General features: G+C 46.5%; 2 protein-coding genes across 3 annotated transcripts; both read left to right on the forward strand.

Moving 5' to 3' along the window:
* The first annotated feature begins 953 nt into the window (after positions 1-953).
* SLC35C1 (solute carrier family 35 member C1) lies at positions 954-4,301 on the forward strand. The gene is made up of 2 exons (XM_048308297.1): positions 954-1,531; positions 3,289-4,301. Exons 1-2 carry the CDS (start codon positions 988-990, stop codon positions 3,846-3,848), a joined length of 1,104 nt encoding a protein of 367 aa, XP_048164254.1. The 5' UTR covers positions 954-987; the 3' UTR covers positions 3,849-4,301.
* Positions 4,302-5,560: 1,259 nt separating this feature from the next.
* On the forward strand, positions 5,561-26,575 carry CRY2 (cryptochrome circadian regulator 2). Of its 2 annotated transcripts, none has more exons than XM_048308183.1 (12): positions 5,561-5,776; positions 8,596-8,704; positions 12,311-12,453; positions 19,541-19,725; positions 21,036-21,124; positions 22,178-22,318; positions 22,820-23,131; positions 24,176-24,327; positions 24,465-24,667; positions 25,143-25,232; positions 25,739-25,880; positions 26,301-26,575. In XM_048308183.1, the coding sequence occupies exons 1-11, from the start codon at positions 5,583-5,585 to the stop codon at positions 25,876-25,878; spliced, it is 1,758 nt and encodes a 585-aa protein (XP_048164140.1). In that variant the 5' UTR covers positions 5,561-5,582; the 3' UTR covers positions 25,879-25,880; positions 26,301-26,575. The 2 variants fall into 2 exon arrangements, with proteins under 2 accessions (XP_048164140.1, XP_048164141.1); XM_048308184.1 differs by having other exon boundaries at positions 25,742-25,880.
* Positions 26,576-27,729: the final 1,154 nt, after the last annotated feature.

Raw genomic sequence — 27,729 nt, forward strand, 5'->3', positions numbered from 1 at the left:
ACCCTGTGTGCAAGATGCCAATCAACACACAGAGTTAAGGTATTTGATTTATTTACAATTCTGCATGGGAAGAGGTGCTGGGTGGCAAATCCACGAGGCCAGCATGTCAGCTACCAAAACTTTTCACTATTCCCACATTTTAGCACACAAAGGCATTGTAACAACAATATTATAGAACAAAGGTAATTCATTGGCTACAAGTTACCCAGTTTTTTTATTAATTTGTATTCTATCTTCTATCGATTGATGGCTTTCTCGCTTCTTGTGGTAATTAGTCTGCATGCTCAGTGTTTCTTTTAGGTCAGTGGGTTTCCTGAGTTGGTGGTCAATGAGTTGGTGGTTGTATTCTCCACCTGTTGAAATTACCTTTTACCCAGCTGGAGCTGATCTCAGCAGAGCTGCTGAATTGTCTTTATTAGTTTCTTCCTTATCTTAGGGGTCCTGCCAAATGTCCTTGGGGCCTGTAAATTCTACCTTCTTTGTGTCCCCTGTCAGCTTGCCCCCCAAGCTTTGCTAGCCTCCACCTGGGTCTGAGATCGTTGAAACCCATCGAGACCTAAACCTTAACAAAGCTATTCTGCCGACAAGTAATTTCTTTTTGACGCCCGGGCATCACTTAGAGTTTGCTTGCTCACTGCTCTCTGTTGCACCGATCAAATTTCCTTTCTTGTTGATTCAGCCTGAAAGTACACAAAGTTCAAATATCAAATAACATCCTTTCTTAAGAATTCTTTTATAAATGCCGTTTTTGGCAACAGCCGCGCTGCCCCGGGGCGGAGCGGGCGGCGGGGCCGGGCCGGGCCCTCCCCCGACATGGCGCCGCGGCCGGGGCGGTGCCGAGCGGCGCCCGCGGGGCGTGAATAAAGGGCGGCGGGCGGGGCCGCGGCGCTCCGGGAGGCGCGGGGCCGGCGGCGGAGGCGGGTGAGCGGGGCCGGCGGCGGGAGGAGGCGGGGGCCGGCGGCCGTCGCTGGCGGGGGCCGGCCCGCCATGAGCAGAGCGCAGCTGACGCGGACGGGGATCCTGCGGATGGCGCTGGGCGGCGGCGGCGCCGACCCGCTGCTGCCGGCGGAGGGCGGCGGGGGCCGGCGGGCGCCCTTCCTGCTGCGAGCGCTGCGCATCGCCGTGGTGGTCTGCCTCTACTGGTTCACCTCCATCGCCATGGTCTTCCTCAACAAGTACCTCCTGGACAGCCCCTCGCTGCGCCTCGACGCCCCTCTCTTCGTCACCTTTTTCCAGTGCGCCCTCACGGCCGCCCTCTGCCTGGGCCTCAGCCTGGGGGCGGCCTGCGGGCCCCCCTGCGCCGGCTTGCCCACCCTCCGCCTCGACCCCAAGGTGTCCCGCAGCGTCCTGCCCCTCTCCGCCGTCTTCATCGGCATGGTCACCTCCAACAACCTCTGCCTCAAGCATGTCGGCGTGGCCTTCTACAATGTGGGGCGGTCCCTCACCACCGTATTCAACGTGCTGCTCTCCTACCTCCTCCTCAAGCAGACCACCTCCCTCTATGCCCTCCTGGCCTGCGGAGTCATCATAGGTGAGGGGGAGCAGAAAGGGCTGCCTGCACCCATCCCTACAGCCAGCCCCAGAGAGATGGTGGTGGGGTGTCTTTCCCTTGGGAAGTCATCCCCACCTGCATGGCAGCTCCCTCTTAGATGGGGAAGCTCAGGGCTTGTGCCTTGCTCTGTCTCTGGCAACCAAATTTGTATGTCTGGAGGATGTAGGTAACTCGTTAAGGGAAGAAATTGCTCTCGTTTGACATAGCTCCCTTTTTCCTTTGAGCACTAAAACCTATCTACCCTCTAATGAGGTTTAACTTGCCTTACCTTTTCTTTTCTTCCCCCACCATAAAATAGCAGGTGGCTTTCTCCCTGTTCCCAAGTCCTTGTTGATTATTAACTTTTGTAACAATGACATTTATGTCAGCACCACTGGGACCATACAATAGAGCCAGCCAATTGGTTTTTACAATAGGCTGAATGCATTTGATAGAGGGTTAGCTGACCAAGCCAAGCGTAAAACACCACCAGAAGATCTGGTTATGCAGTTAGGATGTGGGGCAAGCCACTGACTGGCTTAACAGGAATGCTTATAAGCCTTCCATTCCAAGGACAAAGTAATCCCAAAAGCTGCCTTCTGCTGGAGGGCCATTTAGATGCCAAGAATGATGAAATGTTGATTTCAGTCTGGTTCCAGGTGTGCATGCTTTCACTTTAGTTTTAGACAAGTGGATGGATCAGAGGAAAATAAGAGAATCTCATCTCCACGGAAGACGTGAACAGGAACAGAGCTACTGTATTTTCTACCCAAGTGATGCAAGCAATTGCCTTCAGCTCATCTTTTGTTCAGGCACTGCCCAGGAGTATGGTGCCTGGCAGCCTGACAGGATTTCTCTAAGACTGGGACTCTGTCCTCGTGGCTCCATCTCCTTTCACTGTGAGAGCATTGCCTGTATGCCTATAGCAGCGTAGCTGAGCATCCTCTTTGGCCTGACACAAAGCCCTTCCGTCTGTGCATTGAACGCATTTGTATCTGGGCTTAGTTTCAAGTGTCTTAGGTGCTTTGCAGGCAACTTTCCAGACAACCTCCAACAAGAAGCAGCTAATGAAAATGTGGTGTAGTGCTCCTTCAGTAGCTCATCTCCCTTTTATGTTTTGCTTATGAGCTGGATGGGGAGAGGTCTCCCTCTCTGCCCTGGAGATGCAAAGCCTGTAGCTCCTGTTTTGGAGGTGGTTAGAGAGTGCTTTGCCCATCAAAGTTTAACATGAATGTACTGCACACAGTTTCTGCCTTGTGATTTTTTTTTTTTTTTTGGATCATGCTTACTATTACATTCATGTTTTTACTATCTTTCCATCTTCTTCTCTGACCTATTTTTTCCTTCCTGTTAACAGCAGAGAAAAGTCTATAAAGTGGGATTTTTTTCAAACTTTGAAAAATATTTTTTCTACCCGTGTGTCACTTTTCAGCCTTTTCAATTAAAAAAAATGGTCTCCTGAAAATTATCTATATGCAAAGACTAGCTGGATTAATCGTTTCTGAACTAGTGCTGCCTGCTCAGTGTGGGAATTAGTCTTCTGAGACTGAATTATCCGCACAATAAATTTCCCGTACTCCCAAAATAAGTCTTCCCAGGACACTAGTCATGATATTTTGTGGGTTCACTTAATAGAAAGGGGACGCCCTTAAGCCTGTCTCGTTGTTGTTCACTATAAAGAAAATAATGAATTCTTGACTGTAAGTTTTGAGCCTTTCAGCAGTTGTTCAGATGATGCCTGATTTGTTTGGTTGCAGGTGGCTTCTGGCTGGGTGTTGACCAGGAAGGAGCAGAGGGCACTCTGTCATGGACAGGTATTTTCTTTGGGATCTTAGCAAGCCTTTGTGTCTCTCTCAATGCCATCTACACCAAGAAGGTGCTGCCTGTGGTGGATGGTAGCATCTGGCGCCTGACCTTCTACAACAACGTCAATGCTTGTGTCCTGTTCTTCCCCCTCATGATGCTGCTGGGCGAGTTCCGCACTCTCTACCACTTCGACAAGCTGGGGAGCCCCAGTTTTTGGGGCATGATGACCCTGGGGGGAGTGTTTGGCTTTGCCATCGGGTATGTGACTGGACTTCAGATTAAGTTCACTAGCCCACTCACCCACAACGTGTCTGGGACAGCCAAGGCCTGTGCCCAAACAGTGCTGGCTGTTATCTACTTCGAGGAGACAAAGAGCTTCTTGTGGTGGACGAGTAACTTGATGGTTCTGGGGGGCTCCTTTGCCTACACATGGGTGAAAGGACTGGAGATGAGAAAGGTGCAAGAGGATCCTAATGTCAAAAGCAGCGAAAGAAATGAGACTGGTGTGTAGGTGGCTCCTGCACGTCTATTTTTGTGTCTGGGGGGGATAACCTTTGGTGCTCCTTTCCTCCTGGGGAGAAGAAGAGCAAGGAGCGTGAAAAAATACACGTGCAAAGTGTATGGGGAATTGTGTCAGGAGCCAGAGCCAAAGACCTGACTGGATCATGTTTTATATCACCCTGTGTCAGAGCTGGGGAGAGCATGTGTTGTAGAGATCAATTGGAGGTTTTTTTGTGATTGTTTTTTAAAATGGATGTTGTTATTTACATAATCTGAGAAATTTGCATCTCTGGGGGGGTGGGCTCATATCAGACAAAGACTGGAATGGGAGCTTCGTGTAGTTAGGGATCTAGAATTAACTGAATGAATGCAATCTGAAGTTATAAAATCCTGAACCTCCAGGTAAGGAAGAGGCAAGTAGCCAGACTGTTTGGGTTAGACTTCAGTAAACTGTTCTGCTGTATAAGGCTTTTGCAACAGCCGTTCTTCCTGTTGCCCCATTCAGTGCAGAGGATGGAAATTCTCTCCCTTCTGGCTATGTACAAGTGTAAGCAACAGCAGTGCCTCCAAAACACCTTTCCAAAGAGTCATTATCACATCCTTCTGAGGTTTTTTTACTGTGTTGCTCTACACCTGGTTTCTCAGTTTGAGGAAGCATGCTAAGACTCAGGAATTAAACTTTTCATTCTCTTTGCACTGTGTCCAGTGAGGGAGAGCATCTCGCGCCGGTGGCCTTTCTCATGGAGGTGTGAGCTTGGCCTCTGTGTCTCTCTGTGGCAGGCAGGAGTGGAAAAGTTACTGTGTAACACTTGCTGCTGTAGGGTGGGGATCACAGTTCTCTTTACCCTCTTTGTAGGGGGTAGGTTTGTATCGAAAACAGGGTTGTTACCCCTTCCCTTGTTTCAGGGGACTTGTTCCGTGTTTACTTTGTAGCTCCTCTAGTGTTTGCAGTCTGCCTTTTGACTTGCTCATTTTCAGCTCAGTGAATCCTTCAATGCAATGAGTTTTGCTCAACTGCATCAATCCTTCCCTTGGAACTTGCTGCTGAAGACTTCTGCAGAAATCTCTGCACACCCCCCCCCCCCCCCCCCCATCTGGTTCTGTGCAATAGTCTGTGCTGCGGTTTCTGATCCCTGGGGTCAGCAGCAACATCCTGTAGCGAGCTGCGATGTTGCACCAGCCTTCTAAATCCCTGGCCCTTTCAAACATAAAGTTACTCTGATAGCGATCCTGGGCAGTCCTTGCCATTGCTTCATACTCTGCCCCGTGGATCCTAAATGACGTGACATGCCCCGTGACTGATGTCTGGCCACACCTACCGAAGAACACTCCCATTTCTGCCTAGAGTATGTTCCTGTTGAATTTGGGGGAGTGGAAGGGGCTCCTGCTCCAGGTTTCATGACCATAGGTACCTTTTCGATGCAGGCAGCCATTTGGGGCCCTTGAACTTTTTTGTTTTTGTGGGTTTTTTTATGGAGAGGGAGATTTTTGGCGCTGGCCTGTGACGGCCAGCCTGCTGACTGAGCTCGGGGGTCGCTCCCGGCTCCCGTGCCGGGTGGCGGCGACATTTCCGGGGCGGTTTCGGGCGACGAGACCGCGCAGGCGGCAGCCGCTGGGGGGCAGCACAGCGCGTCCGGCCCTCGGCCCGCCCGCCGCGCTCATTGGCTGCCGCCGCGTGCGCCGATCGCGGGGCGGGGCGGGGCGGGGCCGGCGGCGCGCGGGGGCCGCGGCTCGGGCGGCGGCGATGGCGGCCGCGGCGGCCGCGCTGGGCCCGGCGCCGGCCCTCTGCCGCTCCGTGCACTGGTTCCGCCGCGGGCTGCGGCTCCACGACAACCCCGCGCTGCAGGAAGCGCTGCGGGACGCCACGTCCCTCCGCTGCATCTATATCCTGGACCCCTGGTTCGCCGCCTCCTCCGCCGTGGGCATCAACCGCTGGCGGTGAGTGGCACCGGGCCTGCGGGCCGCGGGTGGGACCGTGCGGGACGAGGAAGCTCCCGCAGCACCGGAGCGTTCTGGGCGCGGCGTGGGCCGTGTCGGTCGGGCCGCAGCAGCACACGCTTCCGTGTCGGGCCCCTTCGCTGCTCCCCTCGGCCCTCCGCGGGAGGGCGGCTGTGCCTTGTCCGCTTGGCCTCGCCGCGGTTTTCTCGGCGGTGCTGCCTGACTGTGTGGGAGGATGCCTTCAACTTTATGTAATGTCATTAGACTTTCTCATTATCAGTAGGGCGAGCGTATGAGAGCAGCAACCGATGGACGTTTAGCTTTGGGAAACGCTTTTCCCTGAATTTAGAGACAAGGGCAAAGAATCCTCAGCTTCGTGACCGCACCACGCCTTCCGTCTGCCCTTTGGCTGCCGGGCGCGCGTGGGCATGTGCGCACGCAGCTCCGTTCCTCCCGTCCCTCAGATTTTTTAGGGAAATACACATCGGCTGCTGCTAAGAAAGTAGAGATGAAGCTGTGTGGGCTTTTCCTCATCTCTACAAATGGAAAAATGTATAGCATGAGTCATGTCTATGCAAAGATCAAGACCTCATGTACCTGTCGCCAGTAACATTACATAATCCTGTTGTGTCAGGTCTCAGCAGCCTCAACATTTGGAACCGCCAGGTAGGGATTCTCCTGCACAAGACTCCCCTGAATACAAGTGAAGCAGATCTCCCACTACCCCCTCAGAGGAAGTCGACGGACAACCACCTGGCTAAAGATCCTTTGAGAGCTCTTGGAAATGTCACATGGCTGTTCACTAAGGAAATTGTAGTTGTAACTGAGTGCCTCTGCTGTGGACCTTAGCTTCCTCTCAAGGAATGGGATTTATGGGCCATGTCTATGTGTTTCTAGAACCCCACAGTACAGGATGGCTTAAAAATTGTAAATGTGCAGAAATTATCTCAATGTAGACATTCAAATTACAAAAAATTGTGAATTCTGTTATAGGAGTCTGAAGTGGTCTTTCCATAGACCAGACTCTTTACAGGCAGCAGCAGGCAGAAATGCCTTTCACGTGCTGGTGGTGTTGCTGACTGTCCTCATTTGGAAGAACCAAAGTGGTGCCACAACTGATTAATTCCTGATCTGTTTAATCCTAGTTTGTTTTCACCAGCCTTGCAAAGGGAGGGAAGCAGGTAGTAGTCTCCTTTATGTTGTAATCATGGAATATATGAGCAAGGAAAGTTTTTAAAAATATTGTTTTCTTGGAGGTGTGGAATTACTGCAGATGTCAGAAACTAGCACGGCTGGCTGTTAGGCAAAAAACATATTAGCAAGTTACTTATGTTGGCCAAAATTCCATTCATTCCCATTGGGAGCCATGGCTTTGTTTTGCTAATTTTTTTTAATCCAAATACTTGTATTCAGAGTTCTGTTCTCCAAAGGCAAATGCTTGTGTTTTACCTAGTTGTCACAAATTTATCATGTTGAAAATCTCTTGTTATTTAACTGCACAGCATGTGTGAGCCATATGGGACTAATGCTTGTTAAAATTTTTGGACCACCTGGGAGAGTTGATGCTCATATTTAATAAATGGAAAGTGGGCTGGGGCTCAGGGAGTGGTTTGTTTAGGTTACCTGGACCGGGTTCTGGGTGTTCTCCTTTGTGATAGAGTGCTCTTCTTTCTGTGAACCCTGCGCCCTTTTCTCCCCCGGGAAGTGCAGAACAAACTTGTTCTATCTGGAAGCTCACAGGTCACCTTATGGGCTGTGCAGCTGAGGAGAGAGAAGTTGCCACTTTGCAGTGCAATTGTAGCTTAGCTTTCCTTAGCTTTAGGGAGCTGAAGCAGATACTTGCTTCTCGCAGATTGCACTGCAGAGTGGGCATGGAGGACTGAGGGAAAGGTACGGGTTGGTAGGCTCACTTACAAAGGGTTGTGTGTTTGCCAGCAGTGCCAGGTGCTGAGGAGAGACTAAAGTTTTAAAGCTGGTGTCTTTTGCAGAGCTAAACAAAACAAAGTGAAGTTACTGTGTAAATGGGGTGATGTGTGACTGGGAGAGCAAATATTATACATTTGGTGGTTTTTAGCTTAGTGAGGGATCAGTAAGACATACCATTAAATGCAGAAAGCACTTACATGGGTTTTTAGAGTTTTGGGGTGAGAGGGAATAGATGAATGTCTTGGTATGCTCTCATCTCTGCCTTCATGGTGCAAGGTGAATTGCAGTTCTCTTTGCAATTATTCAAAGTACAGATAATTCTTGCCTTGGGAGATCTTGGTGCTCAGTCTTGTGCTACTGATGAGCTAGGAGAGTACATTTCTCTGCTGTGACATGGTGTATTTGTAGCTAGAACTGTAAAACCTGCACAGTTCTTGCAGTATTTTATTACTTTCCTTGGAGTAATGCATCAAAATTTTCTATTTCATATGCAAAATCCTTTCTTGCCCCAAAACCTGTGAAAATATGTACAGAAGGGAATTACATAGTTTATGCTTTTCTCCATGTGGAGAGAGCAGTTGACAGGGGTGTTCTCCCACCTCTGAGGGAGAACATGGGAAGTGGGTTGCAGTAAGAAGAAAATCCTGAAAACCTCTTGCATCTGGACAAGCACAAATTGCATATGAGTGAATGGGAGGTGGCTGATGCTGCAATCTCATAGAAGTTGTTAGACAAACCAGGGATAAATATGAATTCTTGTTTTCTGGTTCTTGTCCAAACTTCCAGTTTGATTTGGTGATGGCAGGTTTGCTGGAGTTCCATGCAAATTCTCATTTGCCTTTTAGCTGTAACCCATCTGACTGACACTAACTGCTGTTGTTTCTTCTCTGCAGATTTCTTCTCCAGTCCCTGGAAGATCTGGACAACAGTTTAAGGAAACTGAACTCTCGCTTGTTTGTCGTGCGAGGGCAGCCAACAGATGTCTTCCCAAGACTCTTTAAAGTAAGAGAATAATTTTTTGGAGCATAGTGAAGAAAAATTGATGACCTGGTGCTAAACTTGCTTTTACTCCCTAATGATTGGTGATTCCCTCAGCATCTCTTTAACTATAACTAGTTCTTCACTGTAACAAACTTTCCTCCTTAGCTACAGCTAACTAACTACTGTCCATAAGGGCCAGCTTGGGAGCCAGATCCACATGGGAGCTCAGACTTGCAAGAAATGTAATAGTAGAGTGTAACCTAGTATGAGGGTGCTCAAGCTTCTGTTTCTGGATGATGGTCCTGAACTTTGTTTCTCTAAGTCAACTCTCACAGGGCTTCTCTGTGACACACAGACCCTTCTCTGTTGAGAGCTTCTTCCCTACTGGCCATTTGCTTACTGCAGTTTTGACTTAGGAAGATTGCTGTGTCTATAGACCTTTACGGACAACAGAAGAAAGTACACTGATCTATATGTGACTTGCAAATAGGATTTTGTGTTAAAATTTAAAAATTCAGGAGCTTTTCTGTTAGTTGACCTTCCTTTTCTTCTTCTGTTCAAGACTGTGGTTTAGTTATCTCAGCAGCAGGATATAGCTTGGGTCCAAGCTTCCTGCTGATGTTCTGTTTAGGATATGGAATATGCAGTTACCTTGGTGGTCAATGATGGATTAGTGGGGTACATTTCTAAAGTGGTATGTCAGTGCTGCAGATGTCAGGGCTAACAAGAGCATCTCCTTGAATATCAAGGCTTTTCATACAGTATCATTCTTCTCCATCCTGCTCTAAAATTGTATTTCCCAAAGTCTTTGAAGCTTTTTGATGATGTCTTTGATAGTGTTACAAAACTAAATGAAATAAAACACGGCTCCCAATAGCCCTGTGAGTTGGGGTTGTCATGTGGGCTGTGCCTTACATATGGTTGACAGAGCTAGTGTCCCCAAATCCTACTATTGACCGGCTGCCCAGAAGGAGAGGTAAACTTGAATCTGTACCCTCCTTCTGTAAATGGTTCTGATGTGTATTTGCTGGAGGAGGGCCGTTAGTACTGGGGAGAGGAACTGGACTGCACACATGAGAAGGGGCACTGATACTTATTTTGGCTTCTGCATCTTAACACATGACACAAACTATGTGCTGCTTTTAGCCTTTTCAGAGTCTGGATTATTTTTTTTCTTTTGATCTGCAAATAAGTTCTGGCCAATAGTTGTTCATGCCCTCTTTAGTTCAGGGTATTCACAGGATAATTAAAACTTTCTTGGAGAAAAATGCTCACTTTGGTTAAAGAACAAAAACTAGTTAGCAGAGTCTGAAGTCTGGAGAGACTGATTGTGTAATCAGCCAGAACTGCTTTTTTTGCAGTCTGTTTTGTCTGGGCAGGTGAGTTGATGACTATCTCAGGTGTGCTGTAACAGAGCTGAAGATGTAAAGGGAAGGTGATGCTACTGCATGGTAAATGTATGGCTTTTGTGGGGATTGAGGCCTCTCCAGAGCTGCTGCACTGAACAGTGCATTAGCAGCAGCTTGTGCCTTGCTGTCAGCTTTTGTGGAGAGGAGAGTTATGTCACATTTGCTACTGCAATACTTAGAGCTAATGTAGTTTCTGCTCTTGCTGCCAGTAGCTGAGCTATGTTGTCACTAACAGTCACTGCAAAGGCACTACTGTGCATGGATACCATGACAAGTGTACTTGTTAGCAATGTGTTAACCTTTGCAGAAGTTTTTGCCTCACTCTTTCTGAATAAATGTCTGTAGTTTTACCTCTTCTATCAAACTGCACTGTTTGTTCACTGAAGTGTTTTCACAATCCCTTTGGTGTTTTCTTCCCCCTACGTTTTTTCTTTGCTCTAGGTTAGATACTAAGAGGCAAGTTGTCAGTCATGACTCTTCTTTTGTATATCTGCAGCAATTTATTGCCGTACAGGTAACAGGTTTTCTGGTTGGTTGTGCTCTGCTTCCTGTGTACTACTGCATTACACAGAGCAGTGACCTTCTCAAAACTCTAGGAAGTACACAAATTTAAAGTGTTGGATGCTTACCTAAAATCTCTGTAAGGCTTAATGGCTTTTTATTCCATTCTTTCAAGGTAGTAATGTGTATTTCTTTGAGACCAAATCCATCTTACCCAAGCCTTCCAGTTGATACTAGCTTTCCTATAGAAGAAAGAAAAGTTTAAAATGGAGCTGTTAAATCACATAGGAGCAGGGCAGGGCCTGGAATGGGTCCGTCTGATCCCTGCTCTGAGTTATGGATGCTGTCATGTTCTTACTTTGAAAAATGAGTGGAGGATCTCTTTGAGATGTACATTCACTGGTACATAACTGTACCAATATTGGTAGCAACTGTACCAACCATAATTTCTGTGTCCTTCCTAAAATTAAATTTAGGACTGAATCTGCAAGTTTAGAAATGTAGGTGGCTTGTACAGTTGTTTTCTGCTTCTAAATTCCCTTCTCCACCTTTGGCATTATTTTTAATGATCTTCAGGAAACTAGCCAGATTTGTTCTTTGTGCTTTGTTTCTGTTTGGCACGTAGAAAAGTCTCCTGTATATCACAGGATATCTAAATATCACAGGATATCTGTATATCTAAATCACAGGGGTTGTTTAGACTGTCTCACTTGGAGAACATGGTTCTTAGTTGTGTGAGGGTTTTTTTTAAGTGTCTGTAGATTTCTGGTTGTGTTTGCTAAACAAATATGTGGGCTGCTGCTCTGCTTGATGGATGTCTTGGAAGGGTCGCTGTGGAAACCATTAAACCTCTTCTCATAGGATTCATTTTCTGAGGAAAACTAGGCCATAGACTTTGAGAACAATCTGTGCTCTAGAAAAGCCTGGAAGAGGCTGAATGCTCTTTCATAAGGCTTATACCATGTAATTTGTGAGGGATCTATTAAAGGTATGAAGATCAGAATAAGTGCATGGCTTGACATGGGGGGTTGGAGCTAGGTGATCTTTAAGGTTCCTTCCAGCCCCAATCGTTCCATAGTTCTGTGATTCTAAAATTACTCCAAGAGGGCAGGACTTTAAATCTGAATTGCAGTATCATACTCTACTGTGCAGACCAGAAAGGTTCATTCAGTTGCCATCCTATGTCCTGCATTTCTCTGTTTCTTGCTGTTTGGGTTGGACATTGGTTTCCTATTGTGTGATGTCTTTAAAGAGACACCAAGAAAAATTTAGAATGTATTGGTTTTAATGTCTCCACATAAAAACACATGGGGTTGAGCAGAACTTTTATTGAAAGAGTTTTCTGAAATGCTGTTTCTGCAAATGCTGGAAGAGGATGGTAAGGTTACTTTGGGACAGCATGCGCAACAAAACCTGATGTTGGTAGACTTGGGGACTGAGCTGAAACCTAAGAATAGTAATAGACAAGAACTGAACCTCCTCTGATGTGTTTTAAACCTGACATCTACAAATTTGCATAGTAGATGTGATGTTTGCTAGAGCTGATAAAATTGTTGCTTCTTTGGTTATCTCAAATCCAGATTGCTGTTCCTCACAGGAACAGTCTCAAAGCTTCCAGGACTTTAAACTGCTCAGGAATTCTGATATCTTCATTTGTAATTGTGCTGGTTAGAAAGAGTCTTCTGTTTGACATCTGGGTGTATTGTTTTTCTTGCAGGAATGGGGAGTCACTCGTCTCACCTTTGAATACGACTCGGAGCCGTTTGGAAAGGAGAGGGATGCAGCTATCATCAAACTGGCCAAGGAGGCTGGTGTGGAAGTGGTGATAGAGAACTCCCACACTCTCTATGACCTGGACAGGTATGGGGAGAGAAAGGGCAGAGGTGCTGCCTGGGCTAGGCTGGGATTGTCGTGTCTGCAAAGACTGCAGTCTCTCCTTTACACTGATCACTGTTATCCTGAGTGAGCCTACAAGGATTACTCTGCACACTCAACTTTTGATAAGAACACGTCAAAGTGCTGACAGTGACGTGAATGTACAGAAAGGTGTTGCCTTAAGCTTATTAAACTCTGTACTTGACTGTCATTTAATTTGCTCAGCTGTGTCCTATTGATTGCTCTCCTTGAGCATGTCCTCAATGTATGGACTGCTTTTTCTTGCTTCATTGTAATAAAGGTAGTTGAGCTGTTGTCTCAAACAGGTTATGAAAGCAGGGCTTTTAACTGATGGATGTGCAAGGACAGCTGGAAGAAGTAAAACAAGGTAGATTGGGACAAACTTCTTATTGTAAAACCTGAATGTCTTGTCTTTGTTGTGTGTTTGCTGTAGGAGAGGTTTGTTTTGATGTTGAGTTTTATACATTTACTTATATTATGTATAAATATCTCTCTGTACATGAGATTTTAAACAGTGGTGACAGTCTTTCAGCTAACACTCTAGGGTATGCTTGACTTCAATGTCGGTACAGTGTTTCAGTACTATTCTTACAGGTTGCTTGCTTTTGTTTTTTCTTTCCCCATTTTTTTTCCCCCTTTTTCTGATGTGACTTGTGCCAGTAATACTGAATGTAGAATTTCTCCTATAAATCTTTAACATCCATCATTTCCTATGGGAAGGAGCTCTGCAGTTAGCACATACTGTGTGGAAATGTTTGTCTCTGGAGTGAGGAGGGTTCTTAAACCTGTCTCGTGAGCAGGTGCTTCTTTCTAATTATGTATTAGAAAACCGTATTTATTACCAATGTTTATTACATCCTCACCCCTCTAGTGTCAATGGCCATCACATTCTTCTTCATGTCACCTGTGTCTTTTCTAAGGTGGAGAGTCCTAGTTCATTTAAGTTTTCAGGTGGAATCTCTTCTATATCTCTTCTAAGTTTTGTCACCTTTCTTTATACTTTTATATAAAGGATACTTCATACTTTCTTTATACTCTATGCTTTTTAGAGGTGGAGAGCAGTGGTGGTAACTACAACTAGTGTGCAAAATGTAGGAGCAGCATGGATTTTTAGAGCGCTATAATGTGTCCTGTCTTTTCCTAATAGTCAGTAGCATTATTTTTGCTTTTTCTGAGTGCTGCTAGACATTGAACTGATGTCTCAGGGCTTCCTTCCAGAATGGTCATAGCTATTTGAGAGGCTGCTATGGTATAAATAAGTTTAAGATTGCATAGCTATGCATATGGAGAAACAACATGACCAACACTGCAATTTCATCTGATATTTTTGTCAGCTAGTCGTGTGGTATATAGGGAAATTTTTAAGTTACCTTTTATCTTTAGCTATCTCAGATAGCTTATTGCGTCAGTAAACTTTATCATCGTGCTCTTTCTTGTCCCTTCACAGATATTTTATAAAAAATATTGAGCAGCACAAGCCCTAGCTCAGCTCTGTGTAGGATTGCTCTTCCTGTTGGAAAAATAGATTCCTTCTCTAATTCTGTATCTCAAAGAATTTTCTGTCTGCATAGACCTTTTCCTTTATTGCAAATTATTGTGGTTTCTTTAAATTTTTTCAGTGAGGGATCTAGTCAGATGGCTTCTCAAAATTCATATAGGATATATCAACTGAATCTCCCTTGCCCCAGGCTCAAATGTCTCTAATAGATTTTGAGGCACAACTTCCCTTTACCAAGGCCACATTAACTCTCCAGTATATTGCATATATCCATGCATTCACTGTTTCCATTAGTATTTTCTACCCATCTGCCTAATGCTCATATCAGTCTATTCATTTGTCCCTCCGATGCTCCTGAAATGCTTTTAAAATCTGGAGTTGTATTTGCTTTCTTTTTTCCCTCATAGTATTTGGACACTTTTATATTACATGCAGCAGCTATTCCTTTGTGTATTTCATTACGTCATTTACAATTTCTGGGTGGATATTTCTGGGTGGCCCTGGCAAGCTTTTGCTTTTCAAGCATAGCATTGTTTTGTGGTACTTCTTCCTGATATCCCAGTCTGTCACAGCATCTGATACATTTTCCTAAAAAAACCCTGAGAGTCATAACCTCCCTAGATACCTCCATAGTGAATACACCTGCAAAAATATATGCGGGGGTTTTCTTGTGCTGTTACAGCCTCTCCTTTCTTTAATGACTTGATCAACTCTTAGCCCTATAAATATCCTGGAGTGTCTGTAAAGGGGATGTTTTTGATTGGGGGTTTTTTGGGTGTTTGTTTTCTTTGGTTTGTTTGATTTTGGTTTTTTACTACTTACGTTTCTTTTTTTAAGGTTTCTCAAACTTTCATTTAGATTAGGAGGTGCAAGAAGGCTGTGGTTTTAAATTTAACCTACCAAAGTTTGGTAGGTTTCTATCTTTTTCATTTTTCTGAAGGATTCTGCCTTCTGTTATCTTTGCCGATGCTATTCTTTAGTTGTTTTGACTTTTGGGATCTTTCTGAAATAACGTCTTCACATCAGTATGGTATTGTTGCTCCTAGAAGGGTGTTAAATTGATGCATGCTAAAGTCACAGTTAGAGCAGGCAAGTGATAACTAACATTTTCAGCTATACCTTAGCACTGTCTAAGACCTAATCATGAAGTGACACTCCTTGTGGGTTCTTGATTTCTGGTTCCATGGAGCAGTCATTTATGGCTACTAGAAAACTAGGTTTTGGCAGGTGATGGGGCGTGATAGATACCCAGTCTGTGTGGATGTACCTGAAGTCTCCAGTTACTCTGACATTTCTTGGTTCTTGGCATCTCTGAGATTTCTCAGCAGGTGGTAATACAGTTTTGATACTGTATGAAGTCTCAAGAGTATCTCTCCCTCCAGCTGTGTTACCCAGCCTTCTAACTCATGGTATGTGTTGTCCCTCTGCTCACCCTAATGTTTCTCCTGCATAATTAGCAGGTGATAATAATACCTGGTGGTGGCATCCTATTTCTCATCTTTCTTTAGTCAAGTTTCTGACAAGATTGTCAGCTGGGTTTCAAACAATTTAGACTGTTCTTTCACTCCTACATAAATGAATCCAGCATGTCTCCTCTTGTCCCCTGCAGTGTATTCCTGGTACCACCTCCACCAGCTCCTTTCAAACATTTGCCAAGAGCCTGTTCAGTTAACTTGTGAATTTGACCCGTTTTACCCAGTAGGAAGATTACAGTGTGCCCCTTGTTGGCACTGCCAGCATAGCTGTGCAATTATCAGAGCATCTTTCCCCTCCTTTTCCCCAAAACAAGGAGAGTGGTATAGAAACTTATTATCATTGCTGGTAAATACTCCTAAGAAAATCTGAGAATTCCCAGTCAAGATTAGCAATGTTCAGATTGTAGAAGTCAGACAGAAAAGATAATCTCTTGGGTATCAGCTGAGCTTGCTCAAAGCCTTTACTTGACAATTATTCTGTCTGACAACTTCCGCATGACAGGTTGTTTCCCTGGATCTGCCTGTTTTCTCCTCCTTAGGATCTAAATCCTTTGTAGTGTGTTTACTGATGGTCAGCACTGTGGTTTCTGTAATCCCAGGCAGGCTGGGTTGTTCAGCGGGAGTGGTTTAGGTCAGAAAAGAACACTGTGATCCTGTGTGTTTGTAGCATGCATCAGGATCAGCTTTTCCTCAAATACCCTAGCCTAAGGCTGAAATGACAGTAAAATGTGTTCTCATAGGAGCATGTACTAACTTAAAGGAACCAAAGCATGGGGAAGCATGCATACTTTGGTGGTTCTGCAGGCCAGTACACTATGCCAAAAAGGGGGGTTATTTTTAAGGTTTAGTCAAACTTCTGCCTGCCACATCTTGTTATCCTCTCCTGTCTTGCATGGTTTTCTGGTGTCAGGTTTTTTTCCCCACTGCCTATACCCAGCCTGTCATCAAGTCACTTCTTCATCTCTCATCTGCTCAGTGTTTCTGCAGAAGTTGAATTGTTTGTTCTTTGTTCAGCATCTGTTGGATGGACAGATCATTTGGTTATCTCTCCATCTCTCCTCTCTGAATCTGTAGAAATACCCCTTGTTCTGTGTCCACGAAGTCCTCCATGAGCTCTCTGGAGCAGAGATTTAGATCAGAGCAATTGCATAAGCTGGCAAGGCTAACGAAATAGTCCGCGTGAATTGGTACTGGGGTGCGTTGGGCAGCCTGCGTGCTGAGTGCTGGCAGCCAGCTCTTCCTCCCGCAAGGAAGCGGGGGAGCACATCCAGTCCCTTGCCAGAACCCAGCCTTGTCATTTGCAAGTGAGCTGAGGTGTCAGGTTTTTGAGGCCAGCAGCTTTCCTAAGCCCACTAGCCATCCCGCAGGGGCACTGCTGTGGAGATGTGAGTCAGAAGCTGACACCTGTGAGGGTGTGCATTTGAGTGTGCAGACAGTGCTGTCACAGGTGACTGACTGTAGGATACCTTTTAATAATCATAGCAGTGCTGGAACTATGTTTGGTCAGATTTGGATTGCCTGCTTTCCTGAGGTGAAGTGTGACTGTGTGACTGATGGTCAAAAAGACCCTCGTAACTTCTGGCATCAAGGTCAGATGCTGGGCAGCATATTGCTAGTTTGGCAGCACAGCCAGTTTTGGGTGTGCTCACTCAGGTTAGGTTCTGTGTGGTGAATACAGTGATTCTCTGTTCCACTTCAAGAAAACTAGAGCAATTGCCACATGCGGCAAATTGGGCTGGGGGAGATGGATGAAGTGAGGGTATTAAATCCTGGAGAGGGGCCTCCCTTTTTTTGTCATTGAAAGTCCTGTGGAAGTATATGGTCTGGATTAGAAGGTCAGTATGAGGAAGGAAAGGACTCCTGCTTGGGGAGCTTCCTGTGCAAATTTTTGTACAGAAGGCTGAACAGTACTACAATACCTAGAATGTGTGGTATAATATCCGATATTGTGCAATACCAGATATTCAATACTTCTTTTCATGGCAGTACTGTGAAAGGTCCAGATTTAGTGCATAATGCCCGTGTCAGATGCAGTGAAATGTGCAACTTGTCCTAGTCCTATCTTAAAGTTGTGTCCCAGATCCAGTAACTGTTGAGGAATTCAGGAGCTGTACTAGGTAACTTCACTCATATTCACATCCTTGAGGATTTGAAGTACAGATGCTGGCATCCATCTGCCAGTCAACAGTGATTTGCTCCAACTAGCTAGCTGTCCACAGAAGTTTTAGCTGTGGATCTTGCATAATGGTGTGGATCTCGGACTGAATGGCAGCTTTAGCAGGCGTGTGGAAGAGGGCTGAAAAAAGAGGCAGTGTGGAAGAAGCAGCTTCCCTGCCCCCATCCCAAGCACCTCAGGGCAAACATGGTGCAGCTTTGTCACGTTTTCTCTTTCAAGCTCTGAATTCCTATGGAAACAAGTGAGCCTCTCTAGAGTGCTGCAACTGGAAATGCCTCACTTCTCATCCAGTGGAAACACTGATTTTCTGGGGATCTTTGGCTGGTCCTGTTCGGGGGCTCACAAAGCAGCCACAGAGAAGATTGTGGTGGGCAGTATTCATGAGAGTTCTATCATTTCGTGCCATCTCTGGGGCGGAACATGGAGACAGACAGCGAAAAAGTGTATGCAGGAAAGCAGAGGACATGTGCTGTTGTGTGGTGTGGTGATGCAGGACAGAAAGTGTTGGCTGTAAGGCAAATGCAAACAAATACATCTGCCTCTGTGCGTATGTCAGTGCTGTGCCCACACTGTGGCCATGCTTATAGCCTGGCACTAAAAATGTACAGTGCTTTGGACTCTGTGCACGTCCCGACGGCCTTCCCTCCCTGTCCTGTTCGTTAATGTCTTTATCTCCCAGTGTTTACAACTAAAAAGCAGAAAACCGAGAGGAAACTGCAGGAGGCTTCATTTTTAATCTGTTCAGCCGTGCTGCCCGTGGGGAAGGCTCCGCTTCACTCGGCCGGGGCGGGGGGTGGGAGGCCTGGCTGCCGGCCGGGGCTGCTCCCGGTGCGGCGGGGAAGCCGGGTCACCGCGGAGCACACGTGCGGGAGCGCCCGGCGCCGGCGTGTCGCTCCGCCCCGCCACACGTGCGGCCTCGGGGGAAGGGGCGGCACATGGCGCCGCCGGAACACTCGGCTCTAAGACCGGCCCCTTGCATAAGCTGTTGATTGTAATGGGTGGGGAAGGCTGCTGTGCTGCAGCTCCTGAGTGAGCTGTGGGGTTGCCTGCCTCCGCTTTATGTAATGCTGGCGATCCCCGTGCTGTCGGCTTTGCTGTTAACTCCTTCCTCTCCTGCAGGAGAGGGGTTAAAAATGGCATCTTTCAGCCTGGGGAAATTGACCTTGCCCATGGGGCTTCTCAGAGCTCTCAGTCCCAGGAAAAATAAGACCGCGTGGCCCCAGCAGGCTGTGGGTGCTTGGTGAAGTAGAGGAATGGGGAACCGTGACTGTCTTTTTCCATGGTGTGATCTGACAGAGGTCCATACCATGAGACAGGGCTGCTCGTGACCTTGTGGCACAGGGGAGGATGGTGATCTCTCTAATCACGGGGAGAGAGGAATGATGCAAACTGGGATTTGTCTCATCCAAGATAGGTGGAGGAGGGGTCACTAGCAGGCTGGGTCTTCTGTGTCAGACAAGAAGGAAGTAAGGTCAGAATCAGGTTAGGATATCACAAGGTGTCAGGGGAACAGATGCAGATCTAGGATTTGTCATCTTGGGGAGACAGAAAGGCAGTAATCAGATAAAGATTTCATACAGGGGTTTGATGAGGAGTTCTGGGAGAGAGATGTGATATTCAGCCTGATTCAGCTGTAGCTGTTTCGGTGTTTTTTTTTTTTTCCCTGTGGAGATGAGGAAGTATGTGCTGTTTTGTCTTCTGATGTATTTTAGGATTTTATTCAGTTGATTTTAATATCCCTTTGAGGGATGCATCAAGTGAAATATAGGTCTATAAGGATTTCTGTATCCAGAATGAAAGGCTGTCCTGAGTAGAGATAGCAGGGTCCAGTTTGGATGTCATTTCCTTGTGTCGTCTGTGGTAGTGAGGCTGTTTGTTTCACCTTGTTTATTTTGTCTCCAGAATAATTGAGCTGAATGGCCACAAGCCACCCCTCACCTACAAGCGCTTCCAGGCCATCATTAGCCGTATGGAGCTCCCAAAGAAGCCAGTGAGCACTGTAATAAGTCAGCAGATGGAAACATGTAAAGTGGACATCCAGGAAAACCATGATGATGTCTATGGGGTCCCATCCCTGGAAGAGCTGGGTATGTGTCAAGAGTGAAGGCAAGGATTACTGCCAGCTGAAATGGGATCTAGTGGAACTGTTTCCAGTGGCTGGCACATGTTCTTACCTGACATGGGCTGCCTCTAGCCATAGAACAGCCTAATTCTTTCAGCAAGTGCCAGACCTTGTGATAACACACTGGCATCCCTTGCACTGCTGTGGATGCCCAGCATCCCCTTTAGCATTGCTCTGAAGTGCTCTGCATCTGTCCTTATGTTCTCTGCTATACTGAGCATGTAACCACTGTATTAGGATCTCATGTCCTCAGCAGCTGCTTTCCTCCTACTGCCGTCTCAGGCACGTTGTGCAACAGACCTGAAGAGGTAAACTAACTGTGTACCAGCTTTAGATAATTTCATTCAGTTACTGCCAAGCAGCACCAGTTTGGGAACTTAACAAGACAAAAGATATTACAAAAACTTCTTTCACTCATCCTGCTGTGCCTTACAGTCCTGTAAGACTTGAAGAAGGAGATGAATGCAAGACCTACATCAGGGAAGTGGATCTAAATGCAAGGGAAGAAAGGACTAATGCAGAATACTGTCTGTGTGTGTGTGACTGGAGGCTCCACACCAGCTTTATAGGAAGTACCTTAAGGTACCTTCCTGGTACCTTAAGGCGCAGTTTTGGCAGTCATGTAAAAGCGTGGGGCTTCACAACAGGAGTATCCTAAAGGCTGCAGTTCTGCATAGATCGACCTTCTTTATTGTCTGGCCAAATGTGAGACTGCCTGTAACCTTACACTGCTCTGCTTGCTGCCAGGGGAGGCTCCTCTGTCAGCCCAGAGCAGTGCAGGGAGACTGCATTACTGCTTCCCCGTTTGCAGTGGTTCGTTTGCACTAATCCAGTGCCTTCCCCAGCACCAGCCTCAGCAGAATTAGGAGCTTCACCAGAAGCAGCTGGGCTACCTAGTGAGCTGCTGATGTTGATGGCAAGGTGTTTTGTAAGGCAGAGCTGTGGAGCAGATGTTTTATTGCCAGCTGCTCAGCCTTTGGAGCAGAACCCTGTGGGTAGTGCTGACACACCAGAGAGAATGCTGGCTGTGAGCAGTGGGGAAAGTCACCATAAGGCAGCCTGAAGCATTGCAGGGAGAGGCCCTTGAAGTGCAGTGTCATGAGCAGGCTCTCCTCATATCCTACATGATTTGCCTGCTGTACAAGGATTAGAGCAGCAAATAAGCCATGTTAGGCAACTGTAGTATGTACTGTCTTGCTGTTGTTAATGCTTAATCCCATATCTATGGCCTTTGTCTAGGCATGGCTTCAAATCTTACAAAGTTCTTTCTCTCAGGCTTTCCTACAGATGGTCTTGCCCCTGCAGTTTGGCAAGGAGGGGAGACGGAAGCTCTGGCACGGCTGGATAAACACTTGGAAAGAAAGGTAACCCATTATTTAAGTGGTGATTCCTTCAGACTGTGCCTCCAAATGAAAAATGTAGTGCTGCCCATTACCCTGTTCCCTGCTCTTCCTAGCAGTGCTCATAACATTCACTCTGGAAAGGAGTGTTTGTTATTGTTGGAGTATTCCTGTGATCTTGGGTTGTGTGTGGAGCAGGGAGCTCATGGGATTCCTCAGGCCCAAAAAATTTAGAGCAGTGTATTATTTATGCTGCTGTTTGAAGCACATGGGACTCTTTTCTTTGTTTCTACCTCTCAGTTTCCTTTAGAGGAGTGCAAACTTGGAAATTCTCCCATAAGTTGTTCAGTCCCTGCCACACTGCACACGGTCTCTTTTTATCTTCACCTGAGGTATTAGTGTGAGTACGTGCTTACAAAAGAATGCCTTCCCCTTGTTCATCAGCTTCTTAATAGGGTGTCTCACAGGCTGGCATTCCTTGAGCCCCTTGTTGAAATAATCAGATTTTTTTCAGTAGGGCTTGTGTTCTTGATTATAGTGCACAAGGCAAACAATTTCAAAGTAATGAAAGGTGGCCCAGCTGCAGAAGCATGACTCAATTTTAAGCATTTTGTACTTCTTTAATGCTGGGTGGCTTGATAGGGAAATCAAAGCATAAATACTTGTGCTGAAGAGGGAATAAACTATCAACATAATGCTCCACAAAAGGGTCTGAATTTCCCCAATCTTCTTGTTCAGTGTGTGACATGAGATAGACATACCTGGACATAAACAGTTGTGTTAGCTTGTATCCTAAGGAGCTCTCAGGGTTGTTAGCTCCTGTATGCAAAGCAAATTAATCCTCTTGGGCAAAATAATGGACTGGTTTAAATTCTGGAGCAAAGGTTTTTCATTTCTTCAATGGGGCATGGGGCTTGGGATTGCCTGCTGGAGATCTCTCCCAGCAGTGGTTGGAAGTAAATAGAAGAGGCACTGCTGTCAGACCTTAGTGGCCTCACCACCTGCACAGAGGCTTGCCATTAGCAGTGTCCCACAAGTACAAGGGGTTTTTGGCTTATTTCTCCTGAATCTGTCTAGGCATGGGTTGCGAATTACGAAAGACCAAGGATGAACGCCAATTCATTGCTGGCCAGCCCTACAGGACTCAGTCCCTACCTGCGTTTTGGCTGCTTGTCCTGCCGCTTGTTTTACTATCGTCTCTGGGAGCTGTATAAGAAGGTAAGACAAAAGGTTCATCTGGAAGGCAGGCGGGGTTTGAGCATATACAGCAGGATGCTGGTTGCCAGACAACGTGCCAGAATTGGTACAAAACATACAGTTGCCTCCCTAGTGTTTGATTGTTGGGCTGAGCTTGTTGCTACTACAGAGGAGGCTTTTGGGTAAGAAAAAGTAATTCTCCTGTATATACTCACACAGGCCTTAAATCTGGTGGTATCTTGTTCTTCAGTCTGGACTTCCATGTTACGAGCCACATAGAGCCTTTTACTGTTAGTTTTACATTGTTCCAGTCACTTGTCATTGTACTGAGTGAACCCGTGTCAGTGCTCTGACTTTACCATCTGGGCTTTCTGATAAGGAGTGATCTGGCATTGAGCTCCTTTATTGCAGTGGTCAGTAGCTGACTCAGGAAATGTGTGTAAATGCATGGGTGGCTCACAGCTCAGCTTCATGAAGCCAGCCCTTCTCATGCTTGTGAATATCCATGTTCCCTCTGCACAGGTGAAGCGGAACAGCACACCCCCCCTCTCTCTGTATGGACAGCTTCTGTGGCGGGAGTTCTTCTACACAGCAGCCACCAACAACCCGAAGTTTGATCGCATGGAGGGGAATCCCATCTGCATACAGATCCCCTGGGACAGGAACCCTGAAGCCTTGGCAAAGTGGGCAGAGGGCAAGACAGGCTTCCCTTGGATTGATGCAATCATGACTCAACTGAGACAAGAAGGGTGGATCCACCATCTGGCCAGGCACGCAGTGGCCTGCTTCCTGACCAGGGGTGACCTCTGGATCAGCTGGGAGTCAGGAGTCAGGGTGAGTCCTGGCATTTTCAGGTATTTGCAGGAGGCCATAAAGGAAACAAAGTGTCCCTGGCACTTGCTGAAAGGATGGGCACACAGGTATGGATTTTGCTTCATGTGTAAAAGGTGCATGGAAGAGAGGATTTGCTAGCAGGCTCTTGGACAGCCAATAGCCTGACTTCTTTCTGCCTTCTGCCGTGAGGCTCTGACAGTATCACAAGCCTCAAGTAACCGTAGCTAAATGTATGTGGGACCCACTGGTAAATATGGACTAGGATTTTGGAGACCTTTTAGTTTTGGGGGGTTTTTTGGGAATATTCTCTCAGTCCATCTGTTTTCTTTGCAAGTTTAATGTCACTTCTTAACTGGACCTTTTTCCTCATTATAAAATCCATCACCGTGCCGGTCAGGGAACGCTCCATGACTGTGAAATCTGAGTCTAGAGTCTCTCAAGGAAAGAGGTAAAAGATCCTCCTGTTGGGCCATCTGAAGGGACAGACAGCTCGAACCTACCCAGTGTACATACTGCCCTACACAAAAAGTGGAGGCAGGGGAGCTGACAAAGAGCATAATTGAAAGTGCTGCCTAAGTGCAGCATCTGTGCATGGATGTGAGTGAGTTACTGCTGAAACTTTTCTGCCTCGTGGTGGTAGTGTGCTGTGGGACCTTCAGAGGGGTTCCTTATTGTTGCTTTGGTGCACGTTCTTCTGTGCAGCATCCTCTCCTTCCCAAGGTTGGTGCTTTATATTTGTTATGCCTGCCAGGCTAGGATCAATACCCAAAGCCTGCTGCAACGCTAGGTAGTGATTTAGTCTGTAGCTGCATGAGAGATAAGTCAGCACTTTATCTGTGTGAGCAGACCATGCCTCCCTAAGTGAAAGTGTCAGGAAGTGAGATACATTGACCAGCCAGCTGACTTCAGCCAGCAGATCACCTCTATGCTGCTGCTCTCTTCTCATAGCTCAGTGTCTGCCATTTGAAATAGCAATCCTGGGTCCTACTGCCACAAAGTCCTGCCCAGGGATGGTCTCAGTGCCTTTTCCTCCAATTGCTGCAGGTGTTTGACGAACTGCTACTGGATGCAGATTTCAGTGTGAACGCAGGCAGCTGGATGTGGCTCTCGTGCAGCGCATTCTTCCAGCAGTTCTTCCACTGTTACTGTCCTGTGGGCTTCGGACGGCGCACAGACCCCAGTGGTGACTATGTAAAGTGAGTGATGTTACTGGAGCTGATCTATCTTTCTGGATCTGTAAGCCCAAATCAATCAGTGGCTCACAGGTGCACGGCACTTTCTGTGCATTGTGTGTGCTACATTTTTTTGTGTGTGCTTTTTACTTGTGTTTCAGGAGGTATCTGCCCAAACTAAAGGGTTTCCCCTCACGATATATATATGAACCGTGGAATGCCCCAGAGTCTGTGCAGAAGGCAGCCAAGTGCATCATTGGGGTGGACTACCCCAAACCCATGGTGAACCATGCAGAGACCAGCCGACTGAACATCGAGCGCATGAAGCAGATCTACCAGCAGCTGTCACGCTACAGGGGCCTCTGTAAGTACCAGCAATTGCAAAAGTTTGTGTCTTTAACAGGAGATAGAATGCTGAGAGGAGAGGTCACGATTTAAAATAGGTATTACTTGTCTCTCTGGCCTGTCCTTGCAAGAGGAAGCAGTCCCTCTCAAATCTTCTCAGTTGGTTTCCAGGGAGAGCTCCATTATGTTCTCAGACAGCTAAGAGTGGAGTTTGTTTAGGTCTGAGAGCTGCTGATAGCATAGCACCATCCATATGCCACCAATGGTCCATTCTTCACTTTGGAAAAGAACCTAAGTAGTGTATTCTAAATAAATTCACTGCTGGATCACCATGTGTGTCTGTGGTCAGCACTGGGCGAGTGCAGCTCTGAACTCCTCCTGCTTTAGGATATGGGTGTGCTGGTTGGTGTTCACTAAGGTATTTCTGTGTGAAAAGCTTCTCCCAGCCCAGGTGTGCTTTGTTTCTTAACTAAGATCTTCTTGCCGTTCTCTAGGTTTACTGGCATCTGTCCCTTCATGTGTGGAAGATCTCAGTGGCCCAGTCACAGACTCAGCTTCGGGGCAGGGCTGCAGCACCAGTACAGGTGAGTTGGAGCTATTTGTGTGCTTTTGAGTTTCATGTCAACTTAAAGATTATAGGCAGGAGATGACCTTTGCTAATAAGAAGAGGGTGTGTAGCTAGGAAAATATAGATTACATTCACATTCCTTTATGCTTTCTTCAGAAGTCCCCAGTGAGCCTTCATTTCTAAAAGGGCTGAAGAATAAGAGTTCATTAATGTGAATCTTTTATTGCCTGTATGGGATCATATACAGCCACTTAAGGTAGAAGTGCAGATCACTGTAGGGCTAATCAGGTATAATTAAGCTGTCCTCTGTCAAAGGAGGATACTTTTGTGTTTGTTCTGGGTGACTTAATTCTGCTTTTAACAAAGATTTTTTGTAAAAGTTTTCAGGGAGGCTGTGACCAAATGTCTCTGTGCTTGTGCAGTCTTCTTTCTCCCAGCTTTGTGGCAGGGTAGGCCAGGGTGTACTTGTGAGGCCATCTAAACACAGGGGAACCATTCCAGTGACTCTTCTTCCCTCTACAGCAGTGAGGCTGTCTCAAGCAGACCAGGCTTCTCCAAAACGCAAACACGAGGGAGTGGACGAGCCATGCACTGAAGAACTGTACAAAAGAGCCAAAGTGACAGGTCTCCCAGCTTCAGAGATCCCTGGAAAGAGTTCGTGATTGTGAGTAGCTCCTAGTGTGATCTGGCTTAAACTACCTGGTTCTGGAAGCTAACAAGGCTCAATCTTTACTCCCACCATTTTAATGAACAAAATGGACCTCCTTGTGGAGGGATGTGGCTCCTAAGTGGATTTCCACAGCCCAGTAATATGGCAGTGGTCTGCCTGCCAGTTGTTTTGATTTTGTGTAACATGCCATTAGCTCAGTTGTCCAGTGAAGAGCGGTGCCCTGCTGCTGGAGCTGTCCACAGCCAGGTTTGCCCATCTGGTGAGGGTATGGGCTAGAGCAGGAGAGCAAGCAGGGCCACTCATCTGCCTGCAATGCTCCAGATCCTGGCAGGGAAGCAGCTGGTCACATGTTCTGCCAACTTTTCAGTATGACGGGAGGTCAAGACAAATTCTCTCTTTTGCTTTCTCCTGCAGCCAGCGACAAGCACCTTGCAAGTGAAGAGGGAGAGTGCTGAAGAGGTGACCAGAAGAGTAGGAACTGCTGTCACAGAGGGACTGGAACTTGTGATCCGCAACAGAAAATCCGGGGTCTCATATAACCGTGTAATTCCAATAGCTGCCACAGAAGGGCACTGCATTACTCGTGCTTGGGAATATTTGGCTTTCTGGTCTTCAGAGAGCCAAATACATCTCTTCTCAGCCATGCCCAAAATCTGCCCACATTAAAGAGGGCAAGAACCTTCTGTCAACTTGCTCACTCCCAGGTGTATCTTTCTTTTCTGACAATGGCTCAGTGCACGTGACTTGATGCATTGATGTAAGAATCAGCATCTGCACATCTCAGAAATAGTGAACATCCTTTCTCATCAGTAGTACTAGGTAGTGATGTATGCTGATTAATTCAAATTATAGTAGGAGTTAAGAAGGAAGCTGCTACAGTGTCAAAAATGAGAGTACCCATCCTACGAGAGAACAGGGAAAACTCGGTATTTCTTTCATTAGGCTAGGCTGACGAGGAAGGAAATGCTTCCTGAGTTAATCAAGGTAGTGCTTATGTGGGATGGAAACAAAATGAAGGTCAACTGTAGCACAAGAACAGATACACTTGAAAAGCACTTAAAACTTTCCCTACAAAAGAACCTTGCCACTGCAGGTGAGCCATAGTGCTATTGCCTGGAATGGGCGGCTTCAGAGCTATTTGACATCTGGGGAAAGAGGGACTCTACAACTCCCTGAAAGGAGGCTGTAGCCAGGTGAGGGTCGATCTCTTCTCCCAGGCAACCAGTGACAGGACAAGAAGACAAAGTCTTAAGCTGCACTGTGGGAAGTTAAGGCTGGACATTGGGAAAAAGTTCTTCACAGAAAGAATGGTTGGGCATTGGAACCAGGGAGGTGGTGGAGTCACCATCCCAGAGGTGTTTAAGAAAAGACTGGATGTGGCACTCAGTGATCTCGAAGGTCTTTTCCAACCTAGTTGATTCTGTGACTCTGAGAAGGAGGAATTCTTCAGAGAATAAGATCATGCCTTGATACGAGCAAAAGCAGTATCTCTGCTTTGAAAGAGTAGATCTGATCCAAGTAATAAGGAAGCTACACCTGGGCCCAGCATTCTACAGCATTTCCTTCCCTTAATGAGAGCGCTCAAATGAAGTGACCCCTGTCTGGTGTGTAGCCTGTGCAGTGCCTCATACTGATAGAGGATGTATTACACATCAGCTCCTTGAAGTGAGTCTTCCTCGAGCTCAGTCTCCAGTGTCCATTCTGTTTGCTCCTTTCTGTATTGGCATCTGTGTTTTCAGTTTGCACAGAGTAAACTCCTGTACCTCATGCCCTGCCCACTGCTCCCCCTTGCCCCTTGCATTCACACTGGTGCTTTGTAGCCTAGCAAGGTGATTGTGTAGCT

This window comes from Corvus hawaiiensis, chromosome 6, assembly GCF_020740725.1.
Source record: "Corvus hawaiiensis isolate bCorHaw1 chromosome 6, bCorHaw1.pri.cur, whole genome shotgun sequence".
NCBI lineage: Eukaryota > Metazoa > Chordata > Aves > Passeriformes > Corvidae > Corvus > Corvus hawaiiensis.